Source organism: Oryctolagus cuniculus, chromosome 13 (genome assembly GCF_964237555.1).
Source record: "Oryctolagus cuniculus chromosome 13, mOryCun1.1, whole genome shotgun sequence".
Lineage (NCBI taxonomy): Eukaryota > Metazoa > Chordata > Mammalia > Lagomorpha > Leporidae > Oryctolagus > Oryctolagus cuniculus.
The window spans coordinates 47,126,870-47,149,349 of record NC_091444.1 but is presented as its reverse complement, the minus strand read 5'-3'; the positions used below and the strand labels follow the sequence as shown (position 1 = coordinate 47,149,349).

The window sequence follows — 22,480 nt, the reverse complement described above, 5'->3', positions numbered from 1 at the left end:
GGGTTTGTATCCAGTATTAGTTTAAGGTTCCTTGGAGCAGGGGGTATAGAATTTAAGGCTAAAGAACATTTCAAAAATCACCCTTTGGGTTAGCATTTGGCCTAGTATTTAAGATGTCTGCCTCCCGTACCAGAGTGCTTGGACTTGATGCTTGGCTCCAGCTCCTGACTCCAGCTCCTGGCCCATGCAGGCCGGGCAGGCAGCAAGGATTGAGTTTTTGTCTCCCAATTTTGGCCTTGGCTTAATCCCAGCTGTTGTAGGCATTTGGAGTGTGAACCAGCGGATGGGAACATGCACTTTCTCTCTCTCCCTGCCTCCCTTCTCTGCCTCCAAAATAAATAAAGAAAAAATTTTTTTAAAATAATCCTCATGGGAGTGAGAGTTGAAACCAGTTAAAACTTCCCTAGAGAAAGGAATGTAAAAAGAACAAACATTTTGTATTTTACCCTTTTACCTAAGAGCAGGCTTCTAAGACATACTTTTCTTATGTAAAGTTGGCTTGTTTTAATGGTATTTCCTTAGCATGATAATAGGTTTATTTACCTAATAATATGCTAATTTGGATCTCTGTGTTCTTTGGGACTGTATAGTAGGAACATAAAGACATAAAGCAAATTTATTTACTGAGCACCTAGAGAAAATACGCACAGAGGAGTTGGCTGTATCATGGTTACATGTAATCAAAACCAATTTTGATAATGCTATTATTATCATTGCAATCCAAATACCTTATTTGCATATAATTGTCATCACATCATGTTCCATTTGGCCAAATTGTCAGACTCTCAAATCCTTTTCAGCTAAAGTTTAAGATTCTGGCAGTTTATTGTGTGTGTGTGTGTGTGTGTGTTTATGATTTTTTATTTATTTGAAAGGCAGAGTTACAAAGAGAGAGGGAGGGGCCGGCATTGTGGCACAGTGGGTTAAAGCCCTGGCCTGAAGCGCTGGCATCCCATATGGGTGCTGGTTCTAGTCCCAGCTGCTCCTCTTCCAATCCAGCTCTCTGCTATGGCCTGGGATAGCAGTGGAGGAGGGCCCAAGTCCTTGGGCCCCTGCACCCACGTTGGGAGACCCAGAAGAAGCTCCTGGCTCCTGGCTTCAGATTGGCACAGCTCTGGCTGTTGCGGCCTTCTGGGGAGTGAACCAGCAGATGGAAGACCTCTATCTCTCTGCCTCTGCCTCTCTCTGTAGCTCTGTCTTTCAAATAAATAAAAATAAATCTTTAAAAAAAAAAAAAAAAAAGAGAGATGGTTCACTCCCCAAATGGCTGCAATGGCCAGGGCTGGGCCAGGCTGAAGCAGGAGCCAGGAGCTCCATCCAGGTCTCCCACATGGGTTTGTCAGTTTGCTTTTAATATTTGAAGTTTATTTTTCAGGTACAATCCAGGTAGTATGTTGTTACACTAATGACCCCAAATAATTAAACCTTCCTATATCTATAGAGTTTGACTGTGGGACTTTCCTTAGCCAATGGATGTTATGGAACATCGTTCAGAGGCACTTGGGCAGGAGGGTTTGCCCAAGGGTTCGTCTAGGAATGTGAGTGCCTTCAGGTTGTTGATTGAAACCTTCTGTGAGTTTTGTGGCATTTTGTTGTGTCACAATAGTAAAAAACTGGCACAGCTGGTATCTTAACAAGTGTTTGAAACTCAAATTGGAAGCTTCCAATTGGAAGCTTCTTCCACAATCAATGCCTCAGTTTCCACATACGTTGTCCTTCCAATGAAACGTTTTGTCTCAGGGCTTTACACAGGTTTACTAAGAGCAGTTTTTAGAGACACCGTAATAACAGAATGTTATTATTCTGAAAGTTTAACATTATTACTTGAACTTCTATTTAGGAAAGTGAGACTAAGAGTCTAATAAAAGCAGATGGGATCATGAGATGAATACAGGGAGCAATACAGGATTTCTCTGAGACTGAGATCTTTGTTTATCATTTTTCCAAATTTAGAGCTTCTGGCTTGCCCCTGGACGCAACGAGTGAGATCAGAGGCAGCCTAGAAGTGCAGTAGGCCAGGCCATTCAGGTGTGTGTGCAAGTGCTGCTCTGTGAGTGCCCAGGGACAGAATGCACCGACGACACGGTTCTCAGGAAGCATCCTCATCCTCAAGTCGGGCATCCCTGTGACTGATTTACTTTTAGTTCTCAGACGGGCTTTCTTCTTTGATTTTCAAAGCGGCTTCCAGCAGCTCCTGGGCTGCATCCTTCATCCATGTCCACAAGGAAAGAGGAAGCCTCCTCTGGTATCTTCTGGGGGAAAAGTACCCATCCTGAACCACTGAACCAGTACAACAGGGATGGGGATGGGCTGGAATAATTTATTTAAGCCAACCTCACCGCAGCTGAATGGCTTAGAACAAGGAGCGGTGAGGTACCCATTGGCTGTAATCAAGGAGACCAGGAAGGGTAAATGATGTGGTGAATCAACCAGCAATGACAACACTTTTAAAAATATATTTTGAGGGGCTGGCGCTACGGTGCTGCCAGTTAAAGCCTCAGCCTGCAGTGCCAGCATCTCATATGGGCGCCGGTTCAAGTCCCGGCTGCTCCTCTTCCAATCCAGCTCTCTGCCATAGCCTGGGAAAGCAGTGGAAGATGACCCAAGTGGTTGGGGCCCTGCACCCACACGGGAGGCCTGGAAGAAGCTCCTGGCTCCTGGCTTCGGATTGGTGCAGCTCCAGCCTTTGTGGCCTTGTGGGGAGTGAACCAGTGGATGGAAGATCTCTTTCTCTCTCTCTCTCTCTCTCTCTCTCCATCTCTCTCCCTTTCTCTCCCTTTCTCTCCCTCTCCCTCCCTCTCCCTTCCTCTCCCTCTCTCTCTGCCTCTCCTTCTCTGTGTGTGTAACTCTGACTTTTAAATAAATAAATAAACCTTTAAAAATATATTTTGAGCAAAAAACAGCACTTTTACAGATATATTTTGTTGATATTTTCAACTGAGTTAGTTAATAACCAATAGTTTTATCAAGTTTACCAAATGGAAATACAAAATTTTCTACCAACTGGCTGTTTCCGTTCTTAATTCATATTAGTAGAAAAACACCTCCCATTGACTTGTGAATAAATCATTCCAAGTCATGTTCCTTTCCCAAGTAAAATTTCCTTCTTGTGCTAAAGAAATAAAAGCACAACTTAATGGCAAATTACATGGCCCTGATAGCAACATCATGTCACAGAGTTTCAGTGCAGTTTTCCTAATGGTTTTAGAGCTCTCACTCTGTGTTTCATTTTCTGTAGAAAGACTATAAACGAGACCTGGAGACTGAGATCAAAGGGAAAGGAATGCAGGTCAGCACGGACACTCTTGACGTGCAGCGGGCTAAGAGAGCATCGCAGATGGCCAGCCAGGTAAGGGGGTAGTGGGATACAGAGTTTACAATGATACACTGGGTTGTGTCTAGAAAGAATCAATGTTACTATTCACATGGCTGGCATCCATATTCAGACACATAATGTCTTAATTGCTATCAAAGTTAAGCAGAGCTCTGAGATCATTTTCTCTTTTTTAGAAACAATATAAGAAGGACTTAGAAAATGAAATTAAGGGGAAAGGCATGCAAGTGAGCATGGACATCCCAGATATGCTTCGAGCCAAGAGGGCATCTGAAATCTATAGCCAGGTTGGTAGAGTGAAGATGATCAATTCAAATGTCCCCTCATCACGTTTGGTGTGTTTCTATGATTTGTATATTTTTGATGGTGTTGGCATTTAAAGTTAGTTCACTCTGTTGTTAACAAACTGGGGGCCAAATTTGATTAACCTTACTAACTAAAAGGAATGTGGTTGTAGATTCAATTCAGTGGGTGTTATGAAATGCCAGAGTCCCTCCTGTTTGTGGTACCCCTTGTTTTGAATCGTGGACATTTTGACCACAGATTGCACACTTGGCTTGAATTTCTCTTGCTGATACTCCAGAAAAAATTTATTCCAAAGATTTGACTTTTAACTTTTTATTTCATAAGATTTATGATTATTAAAATTCTCTCTACATGAAACAATAGTGGCCAACACTGTCCTGCATATCAGATGAGAATTAATCTTAATTAAAAATAAGGGCAGAGCTATGTTTTCTTAAAATGTAAAGTATACTTGTCACATACCCTCTACAAAAACTGCATATGAGAGAAATAGTCGTCACAAAAGAAAATATGGAGGAAGAAGTTATTTATAAAATCTAACTTGGACAAAGATATTCATTAGTGGATAATATCCTTGCTGTAAATTTACACATGGGAAAATATACATGGGAAATAATGAATCCCAACAGAACAAAATAGTAATGGAATAAAATAAGAATGAAAAAAAAAAAAAAACTAGAAATGGAAGAGCTATGTGATCCAGCAATCCCACTACTGGGAATACACCAAAAAGGCAGGAACTCCTTGTATCAAAGAGACACATGTGCCACCATGTTTATAGCAGCAGTCTTCACAACAGTGAAAATATGGACTCAACCAAGGTGTCCATCATCAGGTGAATGGATAAAGAAAAAATATATATACTATGGGATGTTGTTCAGCTACATAAATAAGTATGGAATCCTGTCATTTGCAGCAAAATGGATGGAACTGGAGGACATCATATTGTGTGAAATAAGCCAGACACAGAAAGACAAACACTGCATGTTCTCCCTTATATGTGGGAGCTAAAATTTAAAAAAACAAAAAACACCTCAGTCTGAACACAAAGTGTTGACTACTGGAAACTTGGAGGGAGAAAAGGTTTTTGTATTAATAAAATAAGGTGAACCTGAGTGTGGCTTATTATGTGTGACCAAGATACTAGTAGGGGATGTTAATAGGGGAAATGGGGTGAAGGCTGTTATATGGGAACTCTTTGTATTACTACCTCACAATTTTTGTTTGGAAAATTTGAAATATATAATAAGTATTTTTAAAGCTATGATTTAGAGCCATGCAGTTTGGTAGACTTGGAGGATGTGGCATCTTTCTCTGTCTGTATGTGTGTTTTATAACACATACACACAGAGCTTCAGCTTCATATTGACTGCTTGTGTCTTTTAGAAAAAGTATAAAGATGAAGCGGAGAAAATGCTCTCTAATTATTCCACTGCAGCAAATACTCCTGAAATGCAGCGAATCAAGACCACTCAACAAAATATTAGTGCGGTGAGTTTCAGGAAGTACTTGTATGCAATATTTTCAGTGTTCCTGCCATCTGACTGTGACCCAAGAATTCCATGTGTAGGTGTGGAATTGTCCACTTGGGCATCATGTTAGTGCTCAAAAATTTTCATGTTTTGGAGCATTATGAATTTCAGATTTTTTTGGTTAGGGTTATTCGATCTATATTTCTTTTCAATTACTCTTTGAAATTTTATGTTGTGTTAGCAATGGCCTTTACTGTCACTGTCTCACTGTTGATTGCATTACTTGCATTTTCTGTTGAATTGATTATTTGCATTCAAAATAAAAGTATGAAATATTATCATAAGTTATAATTTATCATGATTGCTTTATAATTACAAGTTCACATTTTCCTCTTTTTGATACTGAATTTAAAAATTGAACTCAAGAAATAATCTTTTTAAAAACATTATTTATTTGAGAGGCACAGAGTTAGAAAAAGAGAGGGAACTAGCTCCCAGCTAGTGGTTCACTCCTCTAATACCCACAATGATTGGGGCTGGACTGAAGCCAAAGCCAGAGCTGGGAGCCAGGAATGAAATCCAGGTCTCCCATGTGGGTGTCAGAAACCCGATTACTTGAGCTATCACTGCTGTCTCCCATGGTCTCTATTAGTAGTAAACTGGAGTCAGGAGCTGGAGGAGGAAATTGAACTCAGGGGCTACCATGTCAGATGTGGTCATCTTAGCCACTTGGCCAAACACCCAACTCGAGATCAGGAAAGAAATCCCAATCTTCTACCAGATTTTTCTCTGAAGATGACAGTAGTCATATGAAGTAATTTCTTTCCCGATAATTGCTTATTTACATGCATAGTATATCTAGGGATTACTAGTTCATAGCCAATTCCTAAAAGTTTGTATTTTTGTTTTGCAGAGTAGAAATCTCATCAGCATCATTAATTAAGAGACTGAGCCTATGATTAGTGGATGTGTAAACTTGAATTCTCTTCTAAAAATCATAAAAAAGTTGGCTACACAGTCAATATAGTAATGGAGAATTATCTGAGTTATTTAGTAGTTAAGCAAATGTGTCATCAAAATGTATGAACTATTAAGTTTGAGGACTTCTGGAATATTTTCCAATTCCTAATTACTTGGCAAGCTCTGGCTCTCAAGGTGTGCTGGTCAGGAGCCTCGGGGGCTCTGGGGAGAGGGTCAGGCTATGCTCAGAAAGGGAAAATCTCACTGACTGGATCAGGGGAAGAGGCTGTTTTGCCCAGGACTCCAACAAGTCCGCAGTAGTCTGGATTTCTAGCTTGTGGAGGAAAGCACCTGTCATACTGTACTCTCCCACCCACAATGGCGCCCACACGTCAAGGGGTTCTGTCCTCCTGTGTCTGTCTTGTGGTCACTCTGTCTTTCTGCAGAGCACTTTTTGTTTTCTTTGTGTTAGGAAAGGGCAGATGCTGAAAGACACAGAAAGATATGTAGGAAGGTTAATAAGTCAGTGGAAGTGAAAGAAAATAGATGGAACCGATGTGGATGGCAGAGCTGATGTTGTCTGAAAAGCACAAGAGCATCTTGGTATTTGGAGAACAGTAATTGTTTAACATTTCATGCTGCTTTTGAACAAAATGGAACTGCTTAGGGAGCTTTGGTAGTATGTGTTTTGATTTTTCTCATGTCTTTTTATTTATTTATTTATTTATTTATTTTGACAGGCAGAGTGGACAGTGAGAGAGAGACAGAGAGAAAGGTCTTCCTTTGCCGTTGGTTCACCCTCCAATGGCCGCCACGGCCGGCGCACCGCGCTGATCCGATGGCAGGAGCCAGGTGCTTCTCCTGGTCTCCCATGGGGTGCAGGGCCCAAGCACTTGGGCCATCCTCCATTGCACTCCCTGGCCACAGCAGAGAGCTGGCCTGGAAGAGGGGCAACCGGGACAGAATCCGGTGCCCTGACCGGGACTAGAACCCGGTGTGCCAGCGCCACAAGGCGGAAGATTAGCCTAGTGAGCCATGGCGTCTCATACATGTCTTTAACATATATTTTTATTTGATGAATGAAATTCTACTTTACTAACTTATATAATTAAAGCAAATAATTTGCAGCCAGGCAGGATACCAGCCATGCTCTAGAACAGGCATCAGAGGGTTATTAGTATGACCATGGCATGTGAGACCAAAGTTGCACACTTATTGTCATATGACTAATATAATGTTACTCCTCATAAGTAGAAGCAGTGCTCTTATCACTATAAGACCTGAGAAATTGTCTTTCTTTTATAAGAATCAGATCTAGGACTTGAATTCTAATACGCTTATAGTTATTTTCTTTGTCTTATCATAAAGGTATTTTATAAGAAAGAAGTGGGAGCCGGCACAGCAGTAACAGACACGCCAGAGATGGAGCGAGTGAAGAAAAATCAGCAGAATATTAGCTCAGTAAGTTTTCTATAGCATCAGTTATGCTTTCTAAAAGCAGACACAAGCTTGGTAAATGTTTTTAGTTCATTCCTTAACTGACTGCATTTTTCTTTCCTTCTTCGCTTGAGTGTACTGCTGTTTGATCAAATATCAACGTCTGACTTTCAGAATGAAAAGTGTATCCTTGTTCTCATTGAACTTAAATCACCATTTCATTCTGATACATCATGGTGAAGAAGCGAGAGATCACAGGAAATCTAGGACTACATTTCATCTTTTTGCACAGAATTTTAGCTGTATGAATATTTCAGAGAAAGAATACATTTTAGAACCTCTCTACAACTTGGAGGAAAGAAATTTTTACTTTATAGAATGGTTATAAAAGTCCCAGAACATTTATGATGAATAATTGCTGTCCTTACCAGTAGGTAATGTTCCATATACATTTAGTATATTAGTGTTTTTTTTTTTTTTTTTTTTTTTTTTTTTTTTTTTTTTTTTTTGTCAAGGAAGTAAATTTAAAAAAGGAGGTTCTGTCCTTAAACCCCCTTCCCTGACTTCTCTCTTCATTTCCCCTGGAGACAGAACCTCCCAGAACTTTTCTATAAGCAATCCAAGTAGAACCGCCGAGATGCAGCTGGTCCTTTTGTGGCATTCTGAGAACATGAGCTCATGTGTGTGGGGAGCGAGTAGGAGAGGAAGGTGGTGCTATAATAAAACACGCTTCGAAATGAAATGAGAAAAAGTCTGAGGGAGACCAGGCCAATAAAGTCTGTGCAGCGGCTGGATAACGCTATCTCCTGCAGAAAGCTGGGGAAAAGGACCCGAGGCGGGAGAAGGGGAGGGGGCGTCGGGAGGGGTGGGCTCGCTTGGGTCTGCAGGAGAAGCTGGTTTGGGAGAGAAGTGCAGCATGTGGGTTTGCTCCGCTTTCAGGTGGGAAGACAGGAAGTGTGCCCATCCGGGTACTGCGATAAATGTTGTAAATGCTCTGTAGCCTACAGTGAAGTGACTGTGCCATTTGATGAGTTTCGAGTGCAATGAAAAACAAAAATGTTCCTTTCTAATCATGTTTTGCTCTTCACCCGAGGAAAATCACACAAGGTAGTACAGTATATCATTTCTTCTCCCAGCATCCCAAAGCCTCTCCTAACAAACAATAAATGCAGAGTCCCCGTGTCTCTGTGAGGCTGGGCCGTAAACTCCTGCTTAGTATTCAAATGGAAACTTGCCCTTTCAAGATTAGCCAGATCTGTCAAACCAAGATATGATTTTCTAACATTTAAACATCTCGACATTTTCCGTCTCCAGGGTACAAGCCTTTTAGCTATTAGCTCTCTGTGTTAAGAACTGGTTTTCAATTTTATTTAGAAGTAGCCTTTCTCAGTGAACTTTCAGTTTAACTATTGTGGGCCTGGACTAATATTGACATTGTTGCTCATATTAAATCCACAGACAATAAGGCAGAGAAGGTACCTGAGGCACTGTGGTAGCTTCTTGATGACAGCGTGATTTTGGCTTTGTAATGAAACATTACGAAGTGCCCTGTGAACATGTGCAATTTTTATATCTGTTGAAATTTTTAAAAATAATGTAAAATAGAAAGTCATTTTAAGTATTATCAAAATGATTTTGAAACCATGTTTTATGTCATTTTAAACTTTGGCTACATTTCAACATGTGCCTCTCAGGCCTAGCCTGTCCTGTATATTTGCATATATGTGTGCTTTTCCTCAAATGCAACGTCTGTGAATTTCAGACATATAAAATCCACCTGAAATGATGGCATCACTGATCACATAAGCTCAAAGAGCTGCTCCTTGTCCCAGGCAGAGCCATGTGCGCCTATTACCGCTTCTGTGTTGGGTCTTCCTCTGAATAAATCTGAAGGGGGCGCTCTGGAATGAAGTGGATGCCAGGATACAGGGCTGCTTTTCATGACAGGACGGTGCGCATAGAAGGCGCCTCCCAACTTTCTGGCCCTGGCCTTTCTTACGGCAGTTTGTGCTTCCAGTACATTTCTATCCATCTCCCATTTTTTTTTCTGTCTTTTTATTTATTATTATTGTGGTCACTTTATTTGTTTTCTTTATTCTGCATAATTTACGAGCTCTTATTCAGACAAGGAGTGGTCCCAAGATTCTGTAACTAATTCAGTGTGACTTTGCCTTTAAATACATGTTAAATTTTAATTAACACAAGTAGATAGAAACTGCTGCTCAGATAGAACATAACAAACTGCTATGTGAAGATACTTTGCAAAGTTTTCTGTGCATCTGCATAATGATAAAATTCCTTTTCCTGGTAACATTTGCTTATTTTAATTAAGGAAGACCTCCAGTAACAGGTAGGTGAATAGACATGAATTTGCATGTAATTTAGGATAAAGGAACCCTGAAAACATCAGATGAGATAAAAAAAAATGCATCCTGTTGAAGAAAAAGCAGTGTTGGAATTTTAAAAATTCGATTATGTTTAGTTCCAAATATAGAATTCTTGAGTATTTTAAGCTTTATGTAGACCAGAGTTAACACAATATTCTTATAAATTGTGCAGGTGAAATACAAAGAAGAGATTAAACAGGCAACAGCAATTTCTGATCCTCCAGAGCTAAAGAGAATTAAAGAAAACCAGAAGAACATCAGCAATGTGATTTTATTTCCTAAGTATTTTTTTCTCTTCTGTTATATAAAATACATAAAGAGAGCATGACACCTGTACAGGTAAAGCCCCATTTCATGAATACCATTGCAAGAGGGTCAGATCCTCGAACATGGAGATGACACTCCACACATCTGGTACACACATCTGATGTCCTCTGGGACACATAGCCCAAAGCTTTGTGTATGTTTATTGATAAAAGAAATGTATGAATGGATGTGCTGTTTTTGTTTTTGAGAGAATTCAAAGATGAGTGAGATACACTGTAAGGTTAGGAAGCCTAGGAGATGCAAACATCGGAATAAATATCTTATGCATTATTAAGTTCTATAACAATAATTAACTGTTGCATGTTTACTATGCTTTTTGAATATATTACATTTAATTCTAAGTGGTAATACACCTTGCAAAGTGCAGTAGGGAACCCAGAGAAGGAAGGCTTTCTCCAGGGGAGAGAGGAACAGCCTTGGAGAAGGAGTAACAGTGGAGTTAGATATTGAAGAACTAATCAAGGTTTGGTGTAGATTTTGTGAGGAAAAGCATTCCTGACAGATCAGATTTAATATGTTCAGGATCCTGGGGCAGGTGTTTAGGATGCCTGTATCCCAAATTGAAGGACTTGGGTTTGAAACCTGACCTTGGCTCCTGACTTCAGCTTCCTGCTAATGCAGACCCCGGGAGGCAGTGGTCATGGCTCAAGTAGTGGGGTTTCTGTCACCACTGGAGATCTGGATTGAGTTCTGGCTCCTGGCTTCAGCCTACCCCCAACCTTGACCTTTGAGGGCATTTTGGGGAGTGAACCAGGGCGTACGTGTTGGCTTTTCCTCTTTCTCTCTATTTAGCCATCTCTCTTTCTGTGTCTTCCTGCCTCATACATAAGTATGTAATAGGTTCAGAACCAAGCAAGGCCTGTTCAAGGAGAAGTTTGAGTGTGATGCTTACCTGGAGTGAATAGTGGCAGGAGGTGCTGATGGAGAGGGAAGTTGTGATACCAATCATAAAGAAGTGGTGTGTAGTCCTACAGAATCCCAAAAGTGTGCCTCATAGATCATTATGCATTTAAGATGTGAGGTGGTCCACTCATGGTGAGTCCTTCACTTAGTGCTTAAGTTATTTGGCTGTGTATCTTCTTCTAAAAGAAGGGCTGGGCAGTTGCCAACTTGTGGTGGAAACATAACCCTCCTGTAAAGTAACTACATTTGAAAATAATGCTGAGGTAATGGACTGAAAAAGTCATGTTGTCAATAGCAACGTCAGTGTTGCTGATAGTGTATATCTGGTGTGGTAGATGGAAAGTGCTGTGCAAGCGGCAGGAATTTGTTGACCATTGCAGCTGTAGGGTGAGGATGAGGTCCCTGCACTGCGGGTTGGTTCCAGCTTGAGACCTTGCTTGCTGTATGATGTTCATAGGCCCACAAACTCTCTAAGCCTGCATTTCCTCACAGAGAGTCCAGTTTTCAATGAGATATTGCCTATAATATACACAGCATGTTTGTGAATGGATCAATATAAACAGGCTGTGAAGATTCTTCGTATCAAATTTATTCTGCAAACTTAGGCATGCCAAAGAATGGACTGCAGTAGTTTCTCTCTGTCAGCCATGCTGTCAACATATTCTTCCCCTCTGAGCTCAGGGTCAGCTTTCCTTGTAGGTTGCCATCGACGGAGATTAAGCTGATTCTTTACTTACTTTAGCAATCATCCGGTCACAAGAATCTGCCTAAAGTCTCAAGCCACATTCCATGGCATAGAGTGGCACATGGGGAAAGAGGCCGCGTGGGAAGGAGCTCGACCTTTTTCCATTTATCTTCCAGGCTCACTTTGATGTTCACCACCAGGGGTGTACATTTCAAGTCCATATTCTCTGCAGGCCCACTTGGGTCTTGTGCTACCTTGTAAAAGAAAATCCCCCAATGGTAAATTTAAACTCCAAAAAAATCATTATTAAGGCTGTCACTGTGGAGTTCCTCACAATGGGATTTTAACCTCTAGCTCTACTTTGACCTGCCTAAAATTGATTTGCCACAATGAGCCATTCTGTCCCTGTGTCTGATGCTTATCCACTTCCTGGGGTGTTGTGACCTCACTGGGAAAGCTGATGTTACAAACGATGGGGCTGAGCCCCCCAGCTCAGAAAGGACGCCCCATGCCCTATGCAGTAGGTCAGGCAAATGTCCATACCATGGGGTCAGAGAGCAAGCCTTCCCCTTCCAGTGTTGGAACTTCAAAGAGAAGGGAACTCTGAGGATTAGGCTTTCTTTACGTACTGGCAGTGTAAAAGGGCAGGCGTAGGATTGGTGTGACCCTCCTACCCATTGGTAAGAGTCCAGAATTATGATGTTAAAATACAAAGTGGTAATTTGATAATCATTGCTTTAGTGCCACGAAGAAATGAATTCCTGGGAAGAATAACTCGTTCCTACTGATAAGATCAAACTCAAAGAGGCCACCAATAAATAATACAATTCTAAGAATAAAGTGAAAGCTAGGAATTATAGCATTTGATGAGGAGGAGCTCAGAGACTGGTATCCCTGGGAAGATGAAATCTATGAGCAATACATATCCTACTATAAAATCCCATAAATAATGAGCGGTCTGTAGCCACGTGACATTGCTTTTTGTCTGTTCTGATGTGTGGGTACACATTTATGTCCCAAACCCCAACATGTCTTACACCCTATCTTGCAGCTTCAGTATAAAGAGCAGAATTATAAGGCTACTCCCGTCAGCATGACCCCAGAGATGGAGAGAGTGAGGAAGAACCAGGAGCAGCTGAGTGTGGCAAGTTGCTTCTGTGTTTGTTTGTTTGTTTGTTTTTTATGTTCTGTCAAACATTACGTGCTTTTATTTTTAAAAAATGCTCTGTCAAGGTCTTTCCACTTCTACCTATTGGGATTTTCCTGTCTACGTTCAGTTGCACATGAACTGTGGCCCTTTCATTTGAGTCCAGGTCGTTTGGAACTGGGTTGCTGTAATGTAGTCATGTTGGTCTATTCAAGAGATCTTTATTAAACACCTGAATATTTTGGGCACCATCTTCCTGGTCACTGGGATATAATGATAGATAAGGCTGACTGTCTTTCCTCATGGGCCTCATGGTTTAGTTAGTAAGTTGTTAACAATACATCCAATTAGGAATATGGAAAGCAATGGGGTCTATTGTCAATCAGAGTTGGGGGGAAATAACATCTATTGAAATAGAGCAAGAGGAGAACTGGCTAGATTGACATTCTAGTGTCAGGCCATGGAGCCTCACAAATAAAACGCGAAGCATCAATTGTTCGGTAATCTGTTGCTAATAAAGAAGCAATAGTTGACAATTATGAGGCACCGCTACTCTGCCGCACTCTGTGTTCATGCTTTTGTGAACCCATGGGTCGAGCACTACTCATTTATTCTTCTGATTGGTAGATGCGAGAAAAACTGGGTCCTGAGGTCAAAGGACATGCCAGGGACCCAGGACTGCTCAGGGCAGAGCTGGGATTTGAACCCAGGCCTCCTGGAAATCAGAAATCCCTGTTAAGGTGCCCCCCAAGTAGTGATTTTTCTGACTTTGTGATCCTTTTAGGGAACTTTTACTAATATAAGCAGTGGCTGCCTTCTGCCAAAACAGACCATTTTGAAAGACTAAAATTTCAGAGGAAATTCTCTCAAATGGAGAATATCTGACTCAACACAGTTTGTCCTGATATCCCTGGGTGGTAGCAGGAGTCAGAGATCTTTGGCATCTGTTCGGGTGGAAACCCAGAGTTGGAATGAGAGTCAAAAGCCTTCCCAGGCTGCTCCATTACCTTCATTTGAGTCCTTTGGCCTGACTTTGTTCCAGTGTCTCTTAAAGCATGCTTCTTCGTATTTCCATTTCTTCTCTCTGTGGGATTTGCACTTCAATTTGACATTGAGCAGCGAAGTATTCCTTGAAGACTCCTTTTTAAGCAGTACAGCCAACCCTTTGTTGCTGTACATCAGACCACTGGGAACCTGGGTGTGGATCAGAACAGCAAGGTTGATGCAGATCCACTGTGCAGGCTGTGTGTAAAGAGACAGGGTTAATTTTGAGGCTTATCCTCGGGGGTATCCGTTAAAATTCTTATTTTCCCTTGGTAGGTGAAATACAAAGGAGAGATCAAGCAGGCGACTGCAATTTCTGACCCCCCGGAGCTGAAGAGAGTGAAAGAAAACCAGAAGAACATCAGCAATGTAGGATGCCTCGACCGCTCTTCTCCTAATGACAGCCAGCGTGCTGGTGACATATTGCTGAAGGGCTCCTGTTTAGAACATGTTCATGACTTTGAGCTCATAGTCTCCTCCACTGGCTTATGATGTGTTGAAAGCTTCCTGGGTCTTAGGTGGGGGTACAGTCAGGGCTCCTCCCTGCAGGGTTCCCAGGGACATTTAAGTGTCGTAGGATATTGTGGGACCCCTTAGCTTATCTTCCTGCTGAGTGTTGCTGGGGTTCCCCACAGGGAAGCGTTGATAGCGTTGGCATCTTGGCCGTGCAAACAGGCTTCCCCACATCCTTTTCTCCCTGTGTGTCTTCTTGTTCTCCATCCTCCCCCAGTTCTACCTCTCAGCTCCAGCGATAATGACTCTATTTGGGGACAGTGTTCTGAGAGAAGTGATAAGGTACGCATGACTGACTAGGTCATACAGGACAGGGCCAATTTAGGGACACTTGATTAGGGGCTGGCAGTTTTTACTTAGACACTAACTGGTAGCCTGCTCTGATTCCCTTTTGTTTCTATAATCCAGGAGGCAATTCACAGTGAGAACCCTTTCCTGAAGTCATTAACATATAGATTGGGTCCTTTGGAACAGGAAATTTGGAAATCTATTACGTTTAAAGCAAGTGTTTATTCTCTAAACCCTTAAAGTCCTTTGAACAGTTTATAAGGTCCAGGCAGGTAATCACTTGGTCCTTCTCTTCACAGCTTCTCTTTGGAGAAGTTGGATGTTCGTTTATGGATGTAGATATAGAGTCACACTGGACTTGTGGTTCACAAAGGAGCATGGCTATGGGACAGAGGAATAGAGTAGTGGCAAGTGTGCTGGCCTTTTTATGGATGACTGTGGGCTTCTGTGTCAAAACTGCCTCTCAAGGCTCCTCCACAGTCAATTCCTAAGCAGTCACAAGGGTGTGATACCATTCTGTATGGGCATTGGTACCTTTAAGTAGTGTTTGCAAAGCATTTCTTCTCATATTCCTTTGTGACCTAACACTCACTCTAGCTTTATTGATGGTGCCCTTATATCTGAGTAGATCCACAGTGATACACACCACACACAGCTGTGGGATGACATGAACCATGTGGCCTTAAGATGCAGGCATTTTGAACGTGACTAGTCCTCTGAAAATGTTCTCTTTTATTATAGTTCTGCTTCCTCAGCTCCTCTTTTTTTTTAAGATTTATTTTATTTATTTGAAAGTCAGAATTAGAGAGAGAGAGGTCTTCAGTCTGTTAGTTCACTCCCTGAATGACCACGACAGCTATGGCTGGGCCAGGCCAAAGCCAGGAGCCAGGAGCTTCATCCAGTTCTCCCATATGGGTGCTGGGGCCCAGACACTTGGGCCATCTTTCTGTGCTTTCCCAGGCTCATTAGCAGGGAGCTGGATTGGAAGTGGAGAAGCTGGGATTTGAATCAGTACCCGTATGGGATGCCAGCGTCACAGGCAGTGGCTTAATGCATTATACCACAATGCCAGCCCCTCTGGCTAACTCAAATAAATACTATGAGACTCTTCTTTAGTTGAATTGGTTCACAGTGCTCTATCTTTTCTTCTCTGACATGCCAGGTTTATTATAAAGGTCAGCTGGGCAGAGCTACTGCTTTAAGTGTAACTCCCGAAATGGAGAGGGTAAAGAAGAATCAAGAAAACATCAGCTCGGCAAGTGGTTTAATTCATTTTGGACTACCAGAATAGATGTGTCCTTTTTTATTCACTTGTAGTTCTAGTTTTTCTTGTAACAATAAAGTTGATTTTCAGGAACCATTTGTGAGGTTTCTCATGAGTCCAAGCTTATCTTAGATGACTCCCAAAAGCTGCCACCATAGAAATTGACAGTGTCCTGCTATGCCCAGAAGTGGCTGACAGTTAAAGTTTACCTTTGAATGATCGTTTGTTCACTTAGACAATAATTCATGTTATTTCTACCAGTGTTTTTGAAAGTGATAAAGTCTTTGATGTGCAAGCTGAACAAATTGCTATTTTACTGATAAATTATATTGAGCATGTATTGTTAATCCTCTTTACCAAACTAAATGGGAAATGAGTCATTAATCCAAAGTAAGGACTTATAAGAAAAAACACATCCAGGTACATCTAATACGGAATTTAGGTGCTTATGGAAGTGTCCTGGTGCACGTCTGTCTCTTGTTTGGACAATAAGCTTCAGCGCAGGGCTTCCCTTCTGAATTGCACATACACTCTCAGGTCTGTGGTAAGTGGTATCCTAAGCTTACACGTCACCAGCTCAGCCAGTCAGCTGTCAGGAATACAGCCCCGTTTCCAGCATGCCTTGAGGAGCTCTGGGCCAGGGTATCATCATTTAGGCTTCATAGTTGACAGCTGTCCAGTAGCATTTCTGTCCAGAGATACTGAATGCATTCAATCTAAGTTACCTTTAATCTGTGGCTACTTAGAAGGAAAATTGGATTTGTTTTTGGTTGTTCATGATTCTCTGAAGAGGAAAGAAACAAAAGGAAATGAAGGGTAGCCTCCAACATAGTTAAGGCAGGAAATGGAGACATTTAGATACAGAGAATAGATTTGGGTTCTGTTTAGTTTTGGATTTTCCCTGTTTAAGCATGAAACCCGATTTTGCTGAGCGCACTGTTGTTGAATTATTTGTCTCTCACATACTAGTTTTCAGGAGAGATTTAGGTCATTTTTCTAATAGCCTGTAAAGGAGATTCTTTGAGAGTCAAACTTTAGGTTGCAATTCTGGGACACAATGTAATTCACTGAAAAGGTTGTCTGGGGAATAGTTTTTAGTGTTTCCCATGTTTCCCTTCTTTTGGAAAGCTTAAAAAAATAATTGTCGTGCCTGTTATTCATTCTGCAGGTAAAATACACTCAGGATCGTAAACAGATGAAAGGTAGACCAAGTCTGATTTTAGATACACCTGGTCTGAGACATGTGAAAGAAGCCCAGAACCATATCTCCATGGTAGGGTACAGCCACGTTATCTTCTCATGACTAAAGCATACTAAGGAACGACACAATCCCGTGTGCCGGCGGCATCTGCTCACTGTTAATCTGGATGACTAACAAAGCATGGAAATATGGATGGACCCATCTTCTGGGGGTGGGGGTGTGCTAATCACACTGAAATGCCATGAAAATACTTAGTCTAATAAAAATAATTTTCCTCAGAGGCTTTTTTTGGTGTGTGCTTATTTCTAACCAGAGTACTACATATGGATTTTGTGTGAAACTTTTGCTTAAACTTCTTTTCAGTTCATTTGAAGATGGAGTTTGGTTGTGTTTGCATGTGTAAGTGATGTGAAAGAAAATATGTTTTCTAAAACCGGTTTTATGAGGTATATTTAACCTACCATAAATTTAATTCATTTAAGGTATTCAGTTCAATGGTTGCTAGTATAATTTACAGAGTTCTACAACTGTCACACCAACTGAATTTCAGAACATGAAAAAAATGTATGTTTTGAAACATGTTTTTGTAATTAACCACAAAATTATATGTCTCTCATCCGTAACTCTCAATCTAATTGTAAATAATACTGTTTTCTGCATAAGTGTGTGGAAATAGCTAATTACTTTATCACATGTTGAACTGTTTAAGACAGGGAACTATTTTTCAGTTAAATTAGTATACTTTAGGAAGTAGCTAGAATTGTAAAATACTTACATCTTAAAACTTTTCATTAATATAAGTTCATATGTTGTTTAAAAACATACCAACCTCAGGGATCAATTATGTGATTCGAAAATATCAGCACTGGATTCCAGCACTGTTTTCAGAGTAATTGGAAAAGACACACGTATGTCGAAAATAATCCAGAATTAACTATTAATACACCTGCCATTTTCTTGGAAGTTTGTGAGATAGAAAATTTCCTTTTGAGTTGATGTTGATTTTTCTTTTCCAGGTGAAATATCATGAAGACTTTGAAAAGACAAAGGGAAGGGGCTTCACTCCTGTGGTGGATGACCCCGTGACAGAGCGGGTGAGGAAGAACACGCAGGTGGTCAGTGACACTGCCTACAAAGGTGTCCACCCGCACGTGGTGGAGATGGACAGGAGACCTGGGATCATCGTGGGTAAGCTCATGCTCCAGCGCCTATGCTTGCTCAGGCCTAGAGTCAGCCTCCTTGTTCCTCTGACTCCTCCTCAGATGTGGATGTGCTGTCAGACTTAAGTGGACAGCAGGCGGAGTGTTATTTTTGTACCATGTTGAATGGGAGTCACCAAATATGGTGGCAGATCCTTTCTCTTATTGGAAGTTGTCTGTCTTCAGTGGCTTTCAGGTGTTAAAAATGTTCCTACTCGTTAAAGAAGCCGCCCCAGACATGGGTGATCACAGTGGTTGAACACTTATTTTGTTTCCTCTTAGCTCATGGACTTGATTAAAGTGTTATACTTGGACATTGGATGCAGGGGTGATAGTAATAACCACGTCGTGCTCAGGTCCTGTTACCACAGGCAGACATGCTGGACAGATTCTGAGGGTATTGTGTAGTATGACTCCCCTGTATTTTTCTGTATGTTATTTCTGAGCTGGGGTAATTGAGAGCCATAATTTAGAGAGAAACCGTCTCTCTCTGCTCTCTGTTGCTTATAAATCAGTCAGGGGACATGCCAGGAGGAGAGTGTTGAATGTGGCTAAGACAATAGAATAGATCAGACTACAGAATTCAGTAGGGCTAGAAGGAAAGTTACTGCTTTTTACATAAATACCAACAACTCTTATGACTTTTGTCCCCATCAGAGAAGTTAGCCTTTGAGCTTTTAAAGCTGGTCCAGTTATGTAGCTCAGTTCTTTATAACCAAAGTATATGTCTCTTGGTAATTTCAGGGTTGGATTTTTTTCATCTGCAGTAAGGGCCTATTTTGTGGCAGTAGTGTTAGGTGAGAAAAGTTTATACTTCACAAGGTGCACCCTAGTAAAAAATGGGGCACTAAAGCCAAGGCACCGCGTTGGATGGTTACTAAGATGACTCCTAGAGTGTCTTCCAAGGTATGATTCCAAACATGTTTGTAGGCAGTGGATAGCTTTGCTGATCTTCCCTGAAGCTTCAATGAGTTAGGCTGTGACTGGCCTATGGTAAGCACTACATAATGTTAATTAAAAAGAAACACAAATCTCCAAGACCAGTTTACTCATTAATTATTTCCATTCAGCTTTCTTTCTGCCGTATGTCTAGCACTTTTCTGATGAATGTATCTTTTTAAAAAAAAATTTATTTGAGAGAGAGAGTTATAGACAGAGGGAGAGAGAGAGAGAGAGAGAGAAGAGGTCTTCCATTCTCTGGTTCACTCTCCAAATGGCCACAACGGAAAGAGCTGAGCAGATCCAAAACCAAGAGCCAAGGGCTTTTTCTGGGTCTCTCACATGGGTGCAGGAACCCAAGAACTTGGGCCATCTTCCACGAACCTGCACCCATATGGGATGCCAGTGCTGCAGGCCAGAGACTTAGCCTACTACACCACAGCACTGGCGCCAGTGAATGTATCTTTCATGCTTTAGTTTGCACTCATAGACTCAAAATGAAAACCAGGGGCCAGCGCTGTGGTGCAGCAGGTTAAAGCCCTGGCCTGAAGTGCTGGCATCCCATATGGGTGCCGTTTCTAGTCCCGGCTGTTCTTCCGATCCAGCTCTCTGCTATGGCCTGGGAAAGCAGTAGAAGATGGCCCAAGTCCTTGGGCCCCTGCACCCACATGGGAGACCAGGAGGAAGCACCTGGTTCCTGGCTTCAGATCAGCGCAGCTCCAGCTGTTGCCGCCATCTGGGGAGTGAACCAGCAGATGGAAGACCTCTCTCTCTGCCTCTGCCTCTCTCTGTAACTCTGTCTATCAAATAAATAAAATAAATCTTAAAAAAAAAAAACAAAAAAAAAAAACAAAAAAAAAAAAAACAAAGTGAAAACCAGCCTTGCCACTTGCCTACATTTCAAATATGTTCTTACAGGGAGAGAAGATTTACATGTTTTAAACAAAAACATCTCATCAGTTTCCCATGAGTGACTCCCATGTCTTTCACCAGGGACTTCAAATATTTTGCTTCTTTCTGTGTGGGGAGAGCAGGAGTGCTATGGGAGTTCAGGAGATGCCATGAGCGCTGCATAGAGTTGCCCTCTGGGCACCTGCATTGTGTGATGTGGCAGGTGCATCAGCAAGTGACTGGTGAAGCAGTCAGGCTACTGAATTTGATTACTGGAGTGTCTTTGCAGGTACTTCTGAAAGCAAGTGAATATTCTCTGGTTCTCCTCTGAGGCCTGTAGCACAGCGGGTTTGCTCGGTGCCCCTTTGCATTTCACATACCTTCCTTCCAGGCTTTTGCTTGATTCACTCTGGTGCTGGCTTTTAAACATTCCTCCTTGTTTGTTGATTTCTTCCTGTCGGTAAAGATCTCAAAGTTTGGCGCACAGATCCTGGCTCCATCTTCGACATTGACCCTCTGGAGGACAATATCCAGTCTAGAAGTCTCCACATGCTGTCTGGTATTGCTTGCATTTTGAGTTCCTCCCCACTGATGAGATTTTTGTCCTGAAAGAGAAGCTGCTGTGAACTGTAGACATTCATTGTACCAACTGTGCAATGTACATTTCAAAGTTGAGAATTCGAAACACTGAAAAAGTGCCATGCTGCTTTAAAGTACTATTAATCATGTATGAAAACAAAACTTGCAAAAGGGCTTAAAAAAAAAAAAAGAAATCCTAAAGTAGTTTGTTCTACATTCATTTTAAAAAGTCGTCTCCAGCTTACATGTGGTTTTTTTTATTAATAAATATGATTTGATGGACTTTCTGGGTTTATAAATACAGTTTTTTGGATTGTTGAGACATAAAGGGTTTTGTTTCATGAAATAGACTTACTACAAAATTTAAGAGTAAATCCGAAGAATTATGCATAGAATTATGTAGACGTTTTCTGTGTAGTATCATAAATGTCTTAAAATAAAATAGGGATTTAAGTATCCTTAAAATTTATCTGAGTTTTTATATAGGGAAAAATGAGTAGTATACATAGAAAGCTTATTTGAGTTTTTAACTTAGAGTGTGTGTTTATAGTGAAAGGCAAAAAAGGAATGGTTTAGATAGAGTGACAACATGATTTAACATTTCAGACTTTCAGATCATGTTTATCCAATACAATCGGAAAAAACTTTAACAGCTCTGCAGTTATTTTAAACAATCCAATACTATAGATTCATATCATGTCGTATCATTTAGATCTTGTACCTCCTTCTGATATCTACAGTATATTTAATTATCGGTGTTAATCGGATTGAATGCCCAAGGCACAGTGGGGACTCTAATACTTTTATTGTTAATTTAATCTGCCTACTTAGTCAAACTGTGTCATTTAATTTTCTGAAAAGAAAAAAAAGGCAACAAATCCTGTGTACTTACTAATGCTTGAAAGCAGTCAATTATAAGCAAATGTTTTCTAGAAATCTATTGGTTTGTCAGTGTTTTCTTAGTTTTTGTCAATTTCTCATCCCCCATCTCTCCTTTAAAATCTAGATTTTTAAATGAGTCTAAATAGTCTTTAGGTTATTTGTGGAGTTGATGTAATACATGCTGAAGTTAGAGAATAGATGACTAGAAGAATCTGATAATGAAGGGGATTTTGACTATTATTTAGTTAGGGAGTATTTCCTTTCCCTGTTAAGCTTTTGAGTAATTGTTGTCATGGTTCTTCAAGTCACTTAAACTCAAATATGAATATTTTCCCTCCGATATAGAAAAGGCAAGTCACTATAGGAGACAGCGGTCTCGGTCTCATTCCAGCAGTACTTTTGGTACAGGTCTGGGGGATGACAAGTCAGAAATCTCCGAGATTTATCCTAGCTTTTCGTGCAGCAGTGAGCTCACAAGACCATCTGATGACGGAGGTACTAGTCATTAACCACTTACCAAGAAAAGTCATTCATTTTTGGAATGTGTCACCAGAGTATCTTTAACGCATTCTCCACTTTTGCACAAACATTTAGGCTAGATGTTTTTGACACTTTAATATAAACTTTAGAAATTTAAGAGTGCTTTCTTTAAAATTACTAATTTGCATTTTTGCATGCAATTATTTTTCCTGTCTTACTTCATCATGATCACTGTAACTGGT

The 22,480-nt window shown here is 40.9% G+C and overlaps 1 protein-coding gene across 6 annotated transcripts in view; it reads left to right on the top strand.

Moving 5' to 3' along the window:
• The window catches only part of NEBL (nebulette), a 403,673-nt gene that overhangs the window by 358,342 nt on the left and 22,851 nt on the right, over window positions 1-22,480 (top strand). For 3 of the 6 annotated variants that reach the window (XM_002717405.5, XM_008268286.4, XM_070055472.1), the window contains 12 exons: window positions 3,239-3,349; window positions 3,511-3,621; window positions 5,027-5,131; window positions 7,441-7,533; window positions 10,069-10,161; window positions 12,863-12,955; window positions 14,279-14,371; window positions 15,966-16,058; window positions 17,236-17,340; window positions 18,285-18,456; window positions 20,764-20,856; window positions 22,104-22,253. In XM_002717405.5, the coding sequence (XP_002717451.3) occupies window positions 3,239-3,349; window positions 3,511-3,621; window positions 5,027-5,131; window positions 7,441-7,533; window positions 10,069-10,161; window positions 12,863-12,955; window positions 14,279-14,371; window positions 15,966-16,058; window positions 17,236-17,340; window positions 18,285-18,456; window positions 20,764-20,856; window positions 22,104-22,253 (1,312 nt within the window). The remainder of the gene's footprint in view (window positions 1-3,238; window positions 3,350-3,510; window positions 3,622-5,026; window positions 5,132-7,440; window positions 7,534-10,068; window positions 10,162-12,862; window positions 12,956-14,278; window positions 14,372-15,965; window positions 16,059-17,235; window positions 17,341-18,284; window positions 18,457-20,763; window positions 20,857-22,103; window positions 22,254-22,480) is intronic. The other 3 variants (XM_051821440.2, XM_070055474.1, XM_070055473.1) reach the window with 3 other exon arrangements.